General features: G+C 43.1%; 1 protein-coding gene across 1 annotated transcript; it reads left to right on the top strand.

Moving 5' to 3' along the window:
- Positions 1–6,924: 6,924 nt before the first annotated feature.
- LOC144108392 (protein GVQW3-like) lies at positions 6,925–7,413 on the top strand. Its single transcript, XM_077641639.1, has one exon. It carries the CDS (start codon positions 6,925–6,927, stop codon positions 7,411–7,413), a length of 489 nt encoding a protein of 162 aa, XP_077497765.1.
- Positions 7,414–18,487: the final 11,074 nt, after the last annotated feature.

Here is an 18,487-nt window from a genome sequence, read left to right as displayed (position 1 = left end):
AGCAATCATGAAAATGAACTCAGAAATATTATTCAAGCTTCTGGCTTTACAAACCAGATCACCTCGCCAACCCGTGTTACAGTGTCAAGCTGCTCTGCCCTTAACCTTCTAATTATCACGAACACATGTATTCTTACCAGTGCTGGCACTGTTACCAGTGACATCAGTGACCACTGTCCTGTTTTTATGACGTATGTCAAAAACACAGAATTAAGCCAAAAACTCTCAGAATCATTCAGTTCTCAGCATATCTCAAACGACTCGCTCGAGTCGTTTAAAAACAGTATCAGTACGTGTGACTGGAGCCCTGTGTTTAAGTCAACTAAAGTTGACGAAGCATACTTCGAATTCATAGAAATAATTACGAGAGTGTATACAGCACATTTCCCATTTAGAACACTAAAACGTTCTAAAAAGGCAAAGAAACCTTGGGTGACACGCGGGCATCTGAAACAAATCAAACAGAAAAACTGTCTGTACTTTCAGTTTCTTCGCACACGAACGGAGGAAAACCTTAAAGAATTTAAAACCTTTAGAAATAAGCGAAATACTACACTTAGGCAGGCAAAGAAAGCTTATTACGAGCATCTTTTTTCCAACATAGGCAAAAAACGGCCAGATATTAGTTTGAAAACAATAAATAATGTACTCGGCAGAGGTAAAGGCGATTCGTCTCCTGAAACCTTAACGGTCAACGGCACCAACCTAATTGGTAAAGCCCTTGCTGATCATTTTAATCACCACTTTACCAGTCTCAAATCATTACAACTACAGCTTAACAACATTGCTCAAAATTAGCATCAGTACCCCTGAAACCATCTTCCTTCGCCCAACTGACGAAACTGAGGTACACAGGAAATTTTTATGCTTAAAAAACAGCAAGGCCCTTGAGTATGAAAACATACAAATAAAACCAATAAAGTACGCGATTGAATTTCTGTGTCCAGTACTGTCTTATATATTTAATTTAGCAATAGAATCGGGCACCTTTCCTGAGGTCATGAAGAGAGCAAGAGTTGCTGTAATATTTAAAGGTGGAAACAGAAATGAAGGAACTAATTATTGACTGATTTCTATATTACCTGTTTTCTCCAAAGGACTAGAAAATTTCATTTACTCACGCCTAATAAATTTCTTAGATAAAACTAGGGCGCTGACCGATTGTCAGTTTGGATTTAGGAAAGGTAAATCTACGGAAACGGCGCTGCTTGCAATAAAAGAAAATATACTACAGAGCATTGAAAAGGGAACATATACGCTCTGTCTTTTCGCTGATTTCAGCAAAGCTTTTGACTGTCTCGACCATAACATACTTCTAAAAAAACTCACTTCATATGGCAACCGCGGAAAATCTCATGATTTGCTTAACTCGTACCTCAGCAATAGAAGCCAGTGTGTCTGTATTAGCAACCACCAGTCATCCTTACTTCCAATATCTTGTGGTGTACCACAGGGGAGTGTATTAGGCCCGCTTCTGTTTAACTTATACATAAATGACGTAGTTCATATTGACAACAGTGTACAATTCATTATATATGCTGATGACAGTACTGTGCTTATTTCTGGTAATGATCCCAATGCCCTTGTGTCACATTGTAATGATGTACTTGAAAAATTGTCTGTCTGGTCCCAATTAATTCGCATAGAAATAAACACCCAGAAAACGAAAGCTATTTTATTTCGAGCCAGAAATAAGAAATTCATTCTAGAAAATTCCATAATGATTCAAGATAAAAATATTGACCTTGTCGATACTCACAAAATTCTCGGTGTCTATTTTTCGTGTCATTAGAGTTGGGACACTCATGTCAACTATGTTGCAAGGAAAATTTCTTCAGTGACTGGAGCTATGTCGCGATGTCGTACTGTTCTGCAGCAAGAAGTTAAACTTCAGTTATATAACGCATTATTCGCCCCGCACGTGAGCTACTGCAGTTTGGTGTGGGCAAGCCCCACAAGAGCAAATATTGAGAAGATAATTGTTCTGCAAAAATGGTACCTTCGCTACTTAGCCAATATTGATCATCACTCTACGACAAGACATCTCTTTGCAAAATACAAAATTATTAATTTTGACTATCACTATGACCACCGAATGCTACATGCTTTCTATTTTTCTCAGCATGACAGCCAGAGTTTCCTTCGTTCGATGGCATTGCTGCAACCTAGAGCTACTCCTTCTTTAACTCTAATTTCCGAACCCTGGTTAGTCCCACACTTTCGCACTCAGTACAAATTGCAATCATTAAAACACAATATGCCGGTCTTATTAAATCAACACAAACAGGTAGCCTTCATGTCCCCAGAAGAGCTACGAGTACACTTTTCTCAATTGTAATTGATAAGAATCTATTGTTGTGATAAATCATGCAGCAGGTCTGCATTTTCTGATGCCTTCTGCTACTCAGTGCTTGTAATTAATGTTAGCGTACTCTGCCACCAATGTCTGCTGCCGCTTTGTAAACGGCTCCAGGGTCCCAGTCAAGTCGTAGGCAGCAACTTTTAGCCCTGGAGACCGCGCAGTTTTCTGGTGAATAAAGAATTGAATTGAATTGAAGAAATACATTTTAACCCCTGCGATGACTCAGCTATAATGGGTATATGGAATTCTGGGAAGCCTTAGAGCGAAGTAATGAATTCTACATCCTTTCTTCGAGCGTTGCGACGGGAGTTGAGAAAAACAGCCGTGTTTTGATATTTTCGTTGCTGGCACCGGAGCGACCGACAAGAGCGTGTGGGTGTAGCGGCCGCGGTCACAAAAGAGATGCTCTCGACTCAGCATGGAAAGCTCAGCCGGAGACCAGCTACCAAGTGACAGCGGGGTTGGTCGTTTGGTGCCCAGCTTTCGCCGGTCGCAAGCCAGAGAATGGGTCGGAGCCAAGTGTTCACAGAACAAAACAAATTTTATACAGCAAGAAGGCGATACAGAGGATTCCACAATCAATTGTACGAGCAGATACGAAGTGATTTACGAACACAATGCACTCCTGCAAAGTAACACTTGAGAGAGATAATTCAACAAAATCTTTGCACCTAAAGTGCACAAATACAGAGAGAGACAAACAAACAAAACACAATTTGTTCACAGTCCGACGACCTGAGGAGCACGACTGGGCCGATCCGCAGGCTGGCGCACGTTGCCTCGCTGGTCCTTGGCTGGTCGAGTGGTGTTCTCCCAGGAGTCGAGTGGGCACGCTTCTCGGAAGCTTAAACGGCGTCTCGGGCTAACAGACAGTGTTCGTCCGTTGCTGCCAGGAAAAAAGAAAGGAAAATGCACCGGCCTGCTCACTGGCTCAAGACGAGCCACAATCGCTACCACGTGCAGATATGAGAGTTGAAAGATGGAATGGAAGGATAGTAAAGATTCTAACAGACAGCGGTTGCAGCCCCTCATTTATAGGCGCAGCCCTCGTCTGTTTGTTCTTCGCTCCAATGCAGGCGCGCACATACACGTAGCTTCAACTGCACAAACTCCTCCCCGCCGCGGTGGCTCAGTGGTTAGGGCGCTCGACTACTGATCCGGAGTTCCCGGGTTCGAACCCGACCGCGGCGGCTGCGTTTTTATGGAGGAAAAACGCTAAGGCGCCCGTGTGCTGTGCGATGTCAGTGCACGTTAAAGATCCCCAGGTGGTCGAAATTATTCCGGAGCCCTCCACTACGGCACCTCCCTCTTTCTTCTTTCACTCCCTCCTTTATCCCTTCCCTTACGGCGCAGTTCAGGTGTCCAACGATATATGAGACAGATACTGCGCCATTTTCTTTCCCCCAAAACCAATTATTATTATTATTATTGAACTCCTCTTTCTCGCGCCGGGCGCGCGACCCCATTGGTTGAGCGCGGAGACCACCCTCGAGAAATTTCTGGTTCCTTCTCGCACGCGAAGAGGCCGGCGCGAGAGCGAAGGGGAGAGGGTATCACTTTGGCGCCGTCAAGGTCATGCCCCCTCCGTCGACGATGAGTAGAAACTACTCAGATATTCAAGAAAAATCGACGCCGCGCGTGCCTATGTTTACTTTGGCTCCGCGCCGGCGAGCTGAGTGGAAAGGGCCTCAGCACAGGCAACGTTACGCGCTCTCCGGGGATCCTTCCCTCTGTTTTTGTTTTATTTTACCGCGCGCGGGCGCGATTGCTTACGCGCAGCGCCGGTTTTTTTTCTTCGAATATGAGCCGAATTTTGTGACAACTGGCAATCAGTACGGCCGTCTGGATGAATGACTTTTATTGGCATCTGTTTGATATCGAGCGGTAGCTATAGTGCTGCCTTCTCTAGTAAATTTCACTCTCGGTCCTATACATGTCTATCTTTCTTTAACTCTTAATCATTAAATGTGCCTTATTTTGCTATTCTTGAAACGCTTCATAGCGGCAGCGGCGAGGAACAGGTATCTGGCGTCTAGCGTCGATTATCGCATAGTATGTGGCGTGAAAAACAGAAGGAAAAAGGGCTAACAAAAATATCCTTCCTCCGCTGCTGACTCACAGAAGGCTGAAACTAATACTAAATATAAATGACCATGTCTAAGAGAGGACAACTGTAGTCTTGTACGACGTAGGTGAAAATAATGAAAACGCGTAGAAAAAGCTAAAAAAGCTGCAGTACGAGTTAGACGAACATACGCTGGAATCACCCACAACCGGAAATGAACAGAACAGTCAAAATCGAACGAAGCTATTTTGCACCCGCACAAAAAAAAAAACTACAGGTCGCGCAGCTTGTGTCATAGTTTGTGGCGAACATAGGATTGTTGCTCTCGTCGTCACGCTGCAGAAAGCAGGCCTCAGCTTAGTACTCCAAAGAATTTTGAATCGCCAGTGTGCTCCTGATCCTTCAGGATTCCGCTTGCTTTGGTCGGATACTCCTCCCAAGTTTGCCACGTTGCAGGTGTTTTTAGAATTAATTAACGCAGCCAATGGTCTTCGCCCAAACCAAGCCTCTAATCTGTCGTAGAGGAAATTGAAAAAGTTTTCTCTGAAGGCCGCAGTCAGTGAAACAAACGTCTCCAGACGGTGATATAAAACTTTCGGACGTCTGGCGCACAACGAAGCATTTCATACGCAATATTCTGTATCCGTCCTTACCACTGACTACAGAAAATTTGACAAAATCTCACTTTTTTTGCGTCTTCTCATGCCAAGACGTCACTGCCTACATAAAGGGCCACTTCGCCAGTTACACCTTGATTGACTCGCCGCGCAGGGCTAACTCTCGACAATGTCCTCTCTCTGAACAGCTCTCAAATGCCGAAGTTTCACGTGTGGCATACTGCCGTGCCCCGAACATAGTCTGTTCAAGCACGATCGCTATACGCCACATCAATGCCCCAGGGAAGGAATGTTGAGCAGTTAGATACACACATGAACTCACTCCCAGGGCAGTGAAAGCACTGTACTTAGTACCACGCTTCAACTCACGAGTCAGCCGATGCAGATAACGATATTGCAAGAAGGTCAAGTTATCACTCTCACTTGTTCCCTCTGAAGAAAAATGAATTTCTCGGTGAGTTTGGTTCTTTGTCCATATCATGAAAAGTTTCCCTGACCGCTGGCAGAATGGAAGATTTCAAAAGAATAGAGCATGCTGAGGTGGCGCTGCTCACAAACACCATGCTTCGACCAAGCTATAGAGACTCTCCGTCTCTCTGAGATACGAGATGTTTTAGGGCCGGAGCATTGCAGGTTAGAGAAGGAAGGGGAACGAAGAAAGGGGGGCTAACAAGAAGAGCTTCACGCCTTGTCCTCATGACGATAAGGCTGTAATCTAACGAGAAAAGCGGAGAGAGAATAAACTTTAATGAGAAACTGGTCTTGAGAGTTGCTTGACGATCAGATAGGTGGAGCCCTCATTCCAGAACTCCAGTGGTCCAAGCTGCTGCTTCACGAACCTGGTCGATGAGCGTTAGCTGATCTTCCAAGGATACGCTAGTCAGTTGAGCCTTCCATACTGTTCGTAAGACGTATGTGTCGTCTTTAAAGGTTCAGGTTTGTCCGCACACCCCCACGAAAAGCGGAAACATGTGCCATTGCATCATGTCAGTGGCAGGTGTCAGGGAGTTGAGCTGGATACATTTTACTGCATTTATGTAGGTTTCAAAGTGAGTGTCTGTATTTGTCGCCAGGCTACGCATGAATTAACTATGTTTATCTTTTTGTGCGGTGGAGGATATATCCAGCGGTTAAGGCGTAGTGTTTCTAGTGGTTTGCTATATGTGGACGCAAGGGGTGTGAGTTGAGGATGGGAAGGGCTTGCTCACTTAATCAGCGCTTGATGTTGTTAATGAACTGGTTCATTGCCCCCAACCCTGCATGACCCGGTGTCCGAGAAATTCGGTGATGTTTTTCTAAAGAGGTAGCAGCATGGAGTTCTACTGCTTTTTTCGGGGGTCTACCGGCTATACAATCACGGCAGGCTCGCTGCGGTTTTGTGAAACCGTTGGCCGTTTTACCGAATCTGTCCTTGTGTTTAATAGCCATGGCACAGCTATGACATCAGTTATTGCAGGGATTTCTGCCCTAATCGAGGCTGTTACTAGTTGTTTGCATACGTGGTCTACCACTGGTATGACGAATGCGCCCCCACCAAGATATGCCACAGCATCCACGCATGTGGCATAATTGTCATTCTTGAGTTTTTGTCGCAAACGTTCCACTCGAGCCTTACGCCTTCCCACGTGCAATTCATGGTGCATGCAAGGTCCATTATGAAAATAATGCGCATGCTTTTATTATGAAACGACTATCCATGATAGCGCGGTAAAACCGGTCGGAAGATGTGGCGAGGGCTCTGCCATGCCAACGCAGCCGGTCGCCAGTTTAATCCGAGCAGTGCGATAGGATAACAGGGCGCGATGGAGAGTTCGCTTGAACAGCGATACGCTTTCAAGTTTTGCGTTATGCTTAGAAAGAATGCAACCAAAACATTCCAGATGCTTCAAGAGGCCTTCATGAACGACTGCATTTCAAGGTCACAGTCCGGGAGGTGGCACAAGGCGTTCAAGGAGGGCCGGGAACAGGACGCCGACGAACGCCGTTCTGGACGCCCAACAACGACCATAACCGACGAGAATGAGGATTGTGTGCACGAAGACTTGCGTTCTGACCATTCATTGAGCATCCAGAAAATTTCTGACACCTTACACATGTCCACATTTGCGGTGCATGGAATAGTGACCAAGGATCTGCAAATGCGCAAGGTCTGCACGAAGCTTATGCCAAAAGTGTTGACGGAAGATCAAAAAGAATTTCCAGTTTTGTGCTTTCAAGAATTCTTGGATGTGATTCAAAATGATCCGCACTTTCTGAACTCTGTCGTAACCGGAGACAAATCCTGGATGGTCGAGGACGACCCAGAATTGAAAAGGCAGAGCAGCGAGGGGCACACAAAATCATGTCCCCACCCAAGAAAGCGCGAATGAGCAAGTCTCTCATAAAAACGATGCTCATTGTCTTCTCTGACGCTCCAGGAATTGTCTATTTTGAGTTTGAACCGCAGGGAGAAACTCTAAAAACAGCCTTTTACCCGGAGATGCTCAAGAGATTGAAGCACCGGGGCGCGTGCGTGAGGGCTGACTTGATATGAAAAACACGGTCAAGTTCCGCCATGGCGATGCCCCCAGCCACACGTCCTTCATCGTTGCCAACTTTCTGGCCCGGAGCAACACACCAATTGTCCCCCATCACCCTATCAACCCAGACTTGGCTCCGTGCGACTTTTTTTTTCCCCGACTAAAGAGAGCGCTGAAAGGAAAGCAGTGGGAGACCGTGGAAAACATCTAAAAGCACGCTACAGCGTTCCTGACAGACATTCCCGTCGAGGACTTTCAGGGTGCCTTCCAGGCGGGGCAGGCACGTCTCCGCAAGTGTATTGATGCGGGAGAGAGTATATTTAAGTATTTGACCATTTGTACAGGTCCAATCAATAAATCTATTTTTCCCAGAAAATTCGTATTACATTCACAATCAATCCTGTATGTTTAGATACTGATGCAACCATTAAGTGATCCCCTTTGTGGTACGGTAGCGTTTGTTCGATTTTTAAAACGTCCCTATTCGCCGGGGTGCTAGTCATATGAAGAATGCATCTGCCTGCTGCTGTAGATTGGAGCCTTGTGTTCTGAGAGACGAGGATCGCACCTCTGAGTTCCTGATAGGTGTTGTGAAAGCCGAGGGCTTCTATAACGGCTCGTTTGAAATGGTGGTAGGAAGCCTTAGCACTGTTTTGTAGGCAGCTCTGATGATGATGTCGATTTAGACTTCCTGCCTTCTATTGAGGGTGTGGCAGAGGAGATTATTGTGACCCTGCTAATAATGAGGGCTTGCACAAGTCTACGTGTGTCCTCTTCCCTTCATGCCTTGGTTCTGTCTAGTGATGCTCCTTATCATGCCACCGACCTGGGTGGTAGTTGATTTTGAGGGTTTTAATTGTGTGCAAAGCGCGCATGTTGCTCTGCAGCCAGAGCCCTAAACCCGAACTTTGTCCAATTACGTGCTCTTCGCACCTTCAATAAATAGGTGACTGCGTCGGGGGGATGCCCGCTGACGCATCAACGACGCACTGAAGCGGCTGCGCATTACCAAGTGTTTCTCTTCGGAGGACGCTGAGTGGAACCTGTGGGAGTGTTTCAACCGGACTCTTTTCCGCGCGAGCGACTTTCCAACGGGTAATGAATGCAGAACTATCACACCTGAAGTGACAAATACGTCTAGTGCACCAGGTGACGTCGGTGCCTTCACTTTTTTGAGGTCCACCTGAAAAGGCTTCGGGTTTTATAAAAGCAATCAAGCCGTGAAGGATAATCTTGACGTCATGTAAGTGCCTCTTGGACATCAAGGAGCTACTGTTGCTGAGTCATATAAGTGCCACAGATGGAGTACTCTCAGCCCACAGAAAGCAACTGCTACCGCGCAATTTAATTCCGCAGCCGGGCGGACCCGCCGCGGTGGCTCAGTGGTTAAGGCGCTCGACTACTGATCCGGAGTTCCCGAGTTCGAACCCGACCGCGGCGGCTGCGTTTTTATGGAGGAAAAACGCTAAGGCGCCCGTGTGCTGTGCGATGTCAGTGCACGTTAAAGATCCCCAGGTGGTCGAAATTATTCCGGAGCCCTCCACTACGGCACCTCCTTCTTCCCTTCTTCTTTCACTCCCTCCCTTGTCCCTTCCATTACGGCGCGGTTCAGGTGTCCAACGATATATGAGACAGATACTGCGCCATTTCCTTTCCCCCAAAACAAATTATAATTATATATATAGCCGGGCGGTATTAAAGCTGTGCTAATTAAAAACCAAAAAATGAACGCTGCAAAAAAAAGTAAAAACAAAAAAAACAAGGTTTCTGTTCCCGAAACACTTTTTTTGGTTTTATTATTTTATTTTGGCCGGCATCTATTTTTCAGTTTTATTATGCCTTTCCCCGATCAGAGGACATTTCGTCTAACGATCCGCTTCACTACTACACTAAAGTTGTGCTCATATTCTTGGGACTTTGATTGTATTACCGGCAATTTGACAAACACGTGTCTCTGAACACTGAACTAGCTGCGGAAGGCAGACGTGACATTGAAATGGGATGCGCCGCAACGGGAAGCTTGCAATGAACTTCAGCGCCAATTCCTGTCCCGTTCAGTCGCCGGCATTTCAATGAAGAAGCGGAAACAAGAGGTCCACCCTGATGCAAGCAGCATGGGTCTAGCACGTCTTACTCCTTCCGTTCGTCGAAGGCCAAGGCCAGGTATTTGGCAGCCAAGAAGCGGCTTGCAATAAACCGAGACAATGCAGAACTTTGGTGCCCTTGATCATACAGTAGACCATCCAAAGCATTAAGTGACCAAACCGTTTTGTATTGGCTTATAACCTTAAAACGCACCTCAGGTCATATAACTCGCTGTAGCTTGCGCCTCCGGGAGTTCGACGTCATCGCGGTGTCTGAACGAAAGCGCACCATCGCACGCTACCCTGTCTACACCCGGCCGCAAGAAGACAATGCGGATGCGTTTTTGGGACCGATAACCAACCACCACCTCGTGCAACACCAACGCTCGGACGCTAACTTACAGAGCGTCATCGAGTACCTGGAAGGCAAGACTTGCCTGGTACTTTTGTTGAGCTTTATATATGGTACCTTGCCGGACTAGTGAAGCCAGATTACAAACAATATTGAGGGCTAGAGATTGTAGGATGTGTAACAGCTGTCCAAATGGCTTCCAGAGATTGTGTTTACCATGTATATTTCCTGCTTATTAAGGTGCTCATCCAGTATTATCTCTGTATTAACTCCATTTACTTGAGAAGCTGAATAGTGATCATGTTCACAAGTGAGTATAGAAACCTTGTGACGGATCGAAAGTTTGTTGCTTGTCAAATGTATATTGCGGAAACCTCCAAGGTGAGATAAATTGTAATTCAATGACAAATTACCAAATAAAGAGATTAAAAGGGTTTTCGATTTCGAAGAGCTTATATGGGTCGAATGTGTTAAACTTGCAGATAAAGCATCAGAAGTCTTTTTGTGCTAACATTTGAAATGACGGCATAATCACCAAATAAAGCAGCTTGAGCGTTGAGGCTTCTCCGCAGTGTAGAACGCCAGCCAGGGTCTGCACTGATGACGGCCTGTACGGCGGCGCTACATTTCCAGTGAAGCATGAAGGAAGAACACTTAACATCACTGAGGTTAAAGCTCATGGCGTGTTGTATGATGACATCGTACAACGCATGGCAGTATGTGGGCAGAGGCAGCGAAAATCTGAAATGTTGGCGACAACGACATCACGAGTTTCTTTGCATTTCTCTTATGCAGTGAGGAGAAGCCTGAGCATAACCGCAACTTTACCATTTTAACGTCTACAGCAAAACTGATTGGCATGTTTTAAACGAGCAACTTCATACATTTTAGTCCTTGAATCTCGAGTTCAAACAATTTCCTCTTCCCTTTATTCTGTTGCCATATTCTGCTGGGCCCCACTTGTGTGTATTTGGTTACACTTAACTCCCATTGGCAACACAATATTCCACAAAGCTCCCAATAATATTAACATCACCAGATTCGAGCAGATGTGAACAAAAGTGCTTTAGTGCTGTGGTGCAGATTGTCTAGCAGACACTTTCATGTGTTGTAGCTGTCGTAGCATAGAACAATCGCTTTACACACACCTGCTTAGAATTTTGCCATAGTGAAATACATGCTTTTTAATCGTATCAAAAATGGCAATAATTAAAAATACATCTTGCACCTATGAAATTTTTTTTCTCTGATATTTTTCATTGTTATCAGCATTGGTGAGTAGGCAGTGTTACAGATAATATATAGTATGCTGCTAACTGCATACTTTTCCTGAACAGCATTGATCAAAACTTGTGCAGTTGCTCAGAATATTTGTAGGTTCTTTTACTTGCTGCAAAGTCACTGTTTTTTTTCAGCATCCTCGGTGCAGTGCAGCTGGTTGAAGTGTGTCAGCTGTTACTACCATGTACGCTGCATATTCCTTGATTGTTGCAACAGACTGTGGTCTTGTATTTTATGAAATCATGCTTTATAATTTGCCTATGTTAATATGGATATATGTCACGTGTTAATCACTCCTGTTCAAAGAGGCACTTTAATCTGGCATGCTGTACCGTTTGTGGGAAAATCAAAAGGCACCTCGAGGTTTTCCTGAGGTGCAATGGTAGGCATTTTCTTGAAGCTGTATTTTTTTCTTTAATAAGGAAAAAGGTGTTCCTAATAAGTTTCCTAAGAGTGACCCCAGATTGTGGAGTGTGTGACATTTGGCCAAATTATACTAAAGCATCGCCGACACACTCTTGATCGAGATCACATTTGGCATCTACATTTCGTGCCTGTGAGGGTCCTCTTCCAACACTGTTTTCATGATTGACTCTATTTACATGGCATGTGATAAAGTGACAGAATCAATTCAAGAATCCTCCCAACTTGAACCTGTGTCCAGTCACTGCTCAGAATTCAAACCTGTGAAATCAAAGGGCGATGGGTGAATGCAAAACTAGAGCTCTTCTGTGTATTAAAAAAAAGCAGCGGTGGCAGTCCTACGGCCTGGTGCCTCGAGTGGTAAAGCATCGGTGCACTTTCAACTGTGCATTCATGTTTTGCAACCTTTTGACACTCTTAGTATATGCAAACTACAAAACTGATCATAGTTGCAGCATCTATGGTTTTTAAACACTTGCAGTCATACTTAAAACATGAGTAGAATGCATTTTCATGCTGCTTGGTGCATTCGTTTTTGTGGTTTGTGTTTATTTCCTTTGTGAAACTTTTTTTGTTGTCTTCTTTATCCACACTTCCTTCTACAATGCAGGAGTGGTTCGTTCAATCAGCTGTGAATGTGTTACCTGCACATTTAACCCATATATGCCGAAACTTCAGAAATATGAAAAGTTTGAAATCTTTCAATATAAAACATTTATTTCATTCACATTTCATAATCAACCTTCTATTGGTGGAACTATATTTCTCAACACAAACTTTTGAGCCATAATACAATGTAGGGTACTAAGCAAGTTCGCTACCTGTTATATGTGGTAAAGCTTCAAAGATCTGTCAACTTTAAAAACACATTTCTAATCACATATGATGATTTCGTTATGACAATGTGCAAAATTATTTTTTCTTGCACAGTTAGTTATAGCATAAGTTTGACTGAGCAAAAAAGTGGGGTTCTACATGTTGGACGGCAGGCATATATGGATTAACATGAACCGATAAACTGTAGTTGTAACAGAGGCAGAATGTTTGTCGTCTTCTGTAACCTTCCACAGTGCACAGAAGGAGGAGCAGCAAGCAAGGTTGATTACATGCGCTGTCAATGTCGATCTGGCATATGCAGAAACAAAACTCCTTTTTTTAATAAGGGAGTAGTTGCTCCCTTATTACAAATCTACTCTACCTAGGGGGATTTTACTAAAACATTTGCCCATCACTGTTCCCACTTCGAGTTATTGAGCACTTCACTCTCGCCCTACCATAAGCTTGCCATCCTGGTTCGCTCAGTTAGTAAAGCGACTACTCCGGTGAAGCGGTGGTCCTCGGTTCGAACCCCGGAGCGGGACGAATCTTTCTTTAACTGCAAAGTTTCTGAGAAAGCATCATTGTTTTTCTTCGTAGCCTTTCAGCTGCACTTGAGAAGATGCCGTTGAGTAATTACTGCTTTATTACAAATCTGCTCCATCGTGAGGGATTCCCCTAAAACATTTGAGCAACTTCTTTTCTTGCTTCCATTTCCATGTTTTTCAATGTTGCACGCATGGTGTCATGTACTCTGTTCTACTTTTGAGTTTTATGCAAAAATGGTATTATAAAGAAACTTGCAAGCGAATAATGATCATTCGTGCGAGACTAGGTGTCCTTGATAACATTTCTATTTACTCCTACGGCTTTACCTGATATTTTTCTGGCACACTGTGTGCATTTTAGCTACTCAAGTGTGACTGCTAAAGCTGCTTATTCTTTAAACATCCATTTGTGGTTACCTCACATTGTTCCAATAGATGTTGTGAAGCATATATGTGAATTTTAACCATCAGTCTTTGTTGTGAAGAAAATAACTTTATTCTTTTTTGGCTCAGTCTCCTCCTAGGGTGAATGCCCTTTTTATGCATGGCTACTGGAAATACTAGTAACTCAGAATACGTGTGTGAAGCAGGAAGAATGGCTCAAAAAGTTGAGTGGGCAGTTCATGCCTGTGATTATTTTGTCACATGTTTTTTGTTTTGGTTCTTTTTTATACAAATCTGGTAAGATAATGAAAATGTGGCAGGCTGCATGGACTATATACTGCTTCATGTGCCTTTCTTTTATTAACACTTTTCAGAAGTTATATAGGGTCCATTCGTATTTGGAGATTTTAGTTCAGCAGCAGTTTAAGCTGTATTTCAAAATTAGGTTGTTTGTAGCCTGTCATGATTGTGTGAGATCCATACAAACAAAAAATAGCAAAGATTTTGGCTCCAGCTTAAGTTTTCTTTAATACTTCCTCTCCATGACACCATTTGTGCAACCAGAATAACAAGACCGACCCCAGTAAGAGTATCCTTTGCATCACTTTACTGTTCTTGAAAGGTCGGCTAGCTATGATAATTGCGTTAAGACAACTGTGCACCTGACTTTACTTATACTTTGCTTCATTTTGCAGGTCCAATTGGAGTTAACAGCAGCTGTAGCTCATCTGAACAACAATTGCAAGCAGGAAAGAAGCGACACCTGTGCCTTGAGTGCGGCTATGCCACAAATGTACACGAAGCCTACATGGACCACCAAAGAAGACACACGTCAGAAAGCGCCCCTTTCTGTGCAGCCATTGCAGCAAGGGCTTCAGATTGCCCACCAATTTAAAAAAACACCTTTTTATTCGTATGGACAAGAGGCTGCACCAATGAATTCATTGCAGGAAGATTTTCATGGGGGGGAGCAATCTAACCTGGCAAGACTCTTCTGCACCTACAAGGGTGAGAGGCTACACCAGTGCAGTCATTGCACCAAGACCACATTTGCATCCACACATCCGAGAGGCCGTACCATTGCCATCTTTGTTCCATGGCTTTGGCAGCGAAGTCATACCTGGATCGTCATTTGCAATCCCACATTAAGGGAACACTGTCTCTGCATATATGTGTTTTACATGGTGCAGTGGCATTACAGTGATCATGTTTACTTTGTGTGTTGCATGGCATAATATTTTTAGAGTTAAAAGATGCCATATTATTGAAGGTTGATTCTATACAGTACTTGTTTCCCAAAATGAACTCTAAGCAGTGGCATCCAAGGAACCTGCTGTCCTCGAATGGGTGTGTTTTATGTGTATTAAGGCTTTATTTTATCTTAAAATATTTTTAGAAGCATGCTGTTTGAGTCTTGCATGCTGACATGAGCATCAGTGTTGAAGAAACTTGTTTTGGAAAATCAGACAGACCATGCATGGGATATGCATTGAATACCTATTTCTGGCATGAGGTACCTTTTTATAATGAAATAGGAGAAAGATTCCTTTTATAGGAAATGCAGCTCTTGAACAAGTTTTCTTTGTTCGCACCATGTGAATGGGAAATGTGGCCTGTGCATTGAAACAATGCCACGTATGTTTTAGATATTGCAAAATGAATCTAGTCTTTGCTGGCTTCTTTTAATTGTTTTGCCCTGCTTCATGCCTTGCTACATGAAGTGTCTCTTTTGTTGTGATTGTTTGTGTTTGCTGCTCATATTTTTGTGTTTACTATGAATTAAATGCATGTTTCGCTGACACACTTGCACTCAATGATTGCAGCAGGAGTTAAATAAACTTAATTTTCAATTTCAGTGCACATATTACACCCATTTGTGATATCTTTTGTTGATGTACATAATGCCCTAGGGTCTTCTAAGCTTCTAAATAACTATGGTACCTGAAACACACTGTGCATAATACAACTCCAGATGTAAGGTGCCTCACATACAAAACACTCATTAGAGTGTAATTGAATATGCCAAAATAGTATGAGATCCTTACGCTGCAACCAATTGTCCCAAACTTGATAGGATACTACTTGCTGCAGGGTTTATCTATAATAAATTTCGCCACAAATGTTCTTCAACAGAACCGTGTAAACAAGCTCAACTAGCGGCGCTAGAAGCCAGAGCCTTGTATGAAAGATTGAAAGCCCTTTACTTTATTATTAGTAACTTTCTCAAAATATGCAAATCAAATTGCTTTAAAATCAAAACCAATGAAACATCATGGTAGCACCATAGTAAGTTCATTCTATTACTGACCATACGAATAGATTGTTTTAGGTTTGGTTACTTTTTGTGAAGCTACAGACTAGAACTCTCTTCCAGACTGTCGCTTTGTCCACATCATTAAATGAACACCTGCATCATTTAGATAAGTTTGTATATGGCACTAACTCAAAGCGGCAGGGCTATTTTGTGGTTATCAAAGTGAGCTGTTGTCCTGGTTCCTGATGTAATGCATTTTGTTTGTTCATGTGTGCATTTAGAGGCTATTTTCTGTTAGCTGTTGTATAGCTATGTTTTAGAACATGTCTCTTCTTGCAGTGCCAATTTTACTGTTGATCTTTGACTCTGCTTTTCACTCTTGTTAAAGCCCCATTTGGGGCTGCCAGTATTAATAAATGAAAAAAAAATGGACAGAGTAGCAAGCATCGGTGGTCAGATTCTTCTGGCAATTTCCTTAAAAAATGGGACTTGAAACAGGAGAAAATATGATTCTATTTCTTGCTTGTGGATGCCTGTCTCTATGCTAGCTTACATTGTTGTTTTATTCTTAAAACTCCGAAAAAGTGCTATGTCCTTAGACATTACATTTTCACCAACCAATCAGCAAGTGTGTTCATGCAGATTCCTCAGGTGTTACTAGCGCTACAGACATGGACAGAAGAAAGAAAGATGGATGCCACAAACGCTAGACATCAACTGGTTTTATTCCTAGACAGACACATTAAATATATAGGCAAACATGTACAACTGATCACACCCTAAAGCGAATGTGCAACGGCAACTTCTCGTTCAGGAAATGTAATTCTTTGGATGACAAAGATAACGTTGGGTTGCTTATGCATGACTGTCATTCCAAGCGAATGAGGATTGCTTCCAGTATTTTGCGTTCCTTCTGGTCTAGACTTGCAAAAATGACCCTAGTCTGATTATAAATTGGAGCACATTTATCCTTGCAACGTTTGCAATGTGCAGCCAAGTGTCCCGGACCTGATAATGCCTCGACAGCCAGCTTGTGCTCCCTTAACCAAAAATTGATACAACGGCCAGTCTGGCCAATATAGCGATTCTAGCTTGGCAAGGAAATTCTGTACACCACGTTGGTCTTGCAAGCCACATACAGCATTTGATAATGTATCGGGCACTGGGGCTTCTTCTTTCTTGAGGCAACATCAACAGCTTTACACATTTTTCCGACACCACTAGCGTTCGTGGTGTCCGTCTTTCTTCTGTCCTTGTCTTTACCATGTACATTGAATCGAGTGATTTCACGTGGTAATAACCATAAAGGAAGTGAAAGCAGAAGGTGGTGTGAGATCAGAATTTTAAATGACAAAATAATGATTTAGTTTTTTTTTCTGAGACAGAGACCAACTCTGCTTTGTCAGATTACGTTTGAACCTGTTCGTTAAGAACCAGCCTTGAATCTACTTCTCTTGGATGTTGCTTCATCCGTAGTAGTTGCAAAATATTTTTATGCAGGCACCAGTAGTGGGATAAGTAAAGTAGGCAATAAGATGTGCCATATTTTGTTGATGCTCTGATAGGCTGTCAGCTCGGTTCATGACTCACATTAACCACTCTCATTACCCATAGATAAAGGCAAGTGGAGAGCCAACATTTCTCCTACTGACAGCTTACTCCCATTTGCATGTGTCCCTCCAAGAACGCACAAGGCCTGGCATGGATCAGAGACTTGCCCCAGCCACCACTCTTGCTTGGATGTGTCTTCTCACTAGACAGAGTTTGTTTATTTCTGTGTTGATTTTGTACTCTGTTTTCATGTAGTACAATTTTTTCTTAATTGCACGTAGCAATACTTTTTTACAGTTGAGTTTTGAAGTCACGTGTGCCCAGTGCATTTGTTTGTTTCAATATGCCTCTGAGTATAGCAGTGTCCTTTACTAACCAGCTTTTTATGAAAGCCCTGCGTTTTTAAGCCAGAAAATTTGTCTGCCTGGCACATTCACTCATCACAGATGAAGGGCTTTCTTCTTCCTGAATGCTGGCCCATTCATGCAGCAGCAAATGTAAAATGCCTTCAAATGTCTTTTGGTCTTGAAAACGAGAATAAAAGACAATAAATGACCCATTCCACGCATACAATCTGCTACTTGCATACATGCCACATCTGTCATGTTAGAAGGAAAATCGCAAACAACATGGGAGTTTATGTGAACCTTATTAAGTAACTTTTTTCAAACAGCTCTGTACTGTGTTCAAGTGCCTAAAGTGCAGAGCTACAATACATGTAATATTGCTACTAACTTCCAGACAATACTAGTTATGTAATTTTATACCGTATGATTGAAGCCAGCTGGTAACTACCTCGTAACGACTGCGGTAGCCCTTTTTGCTGTCAATGTCTGAAGTGAAATAGCTGAAGAAGAATGGGTACTGACCACAACTGACATGAATGAAGATCTGAATAAACTTTACCTCAAGCCATAACTTAGTCATTACAATCAATATGGGCTGAAAAAGTGAGGAAAATAACTATTTCTTTCTGACACATCTCTAGAGGACATGCACCTGTTGTCCAGAGAAAGAAATATGAACAACGAGGATGGCTAAAAGGGGATTTTAGGAAATATAATATGGTATAATTATCAGGTGCAATGTATATTCGTATAGGTCTATTCAATAAAAAAATTAGCTGTTGTTTAACCACTGCTGAATCTGGTTAGGGAGGGAATGCTGTGGTGTATCGAGGCAAGTAGACACAGCATCTGCAAAGTTGAGTGCATTCCGCACACTGGATAGG

Source organism: Amblyomma americanum, chromosome 10 (genome assembly GCF_052857255.1).
Source record: "Amblyomma americanum isolate KBUSLIRL-KWMA chromosome 10, ASM5285725v1, whole genome shotgun sequence".
NCBI classification, from domain to species: Eukaryota; Metazoa; Arthropoda; class Arachnida; order Ixodida; family Ixodidae; genus Amblyomma; species Amblyomma americanum.
Note: the sequence above shows the minus strand (reverse complement) of the source record. Positions and strands in the feature narration are given on the sequence as shown.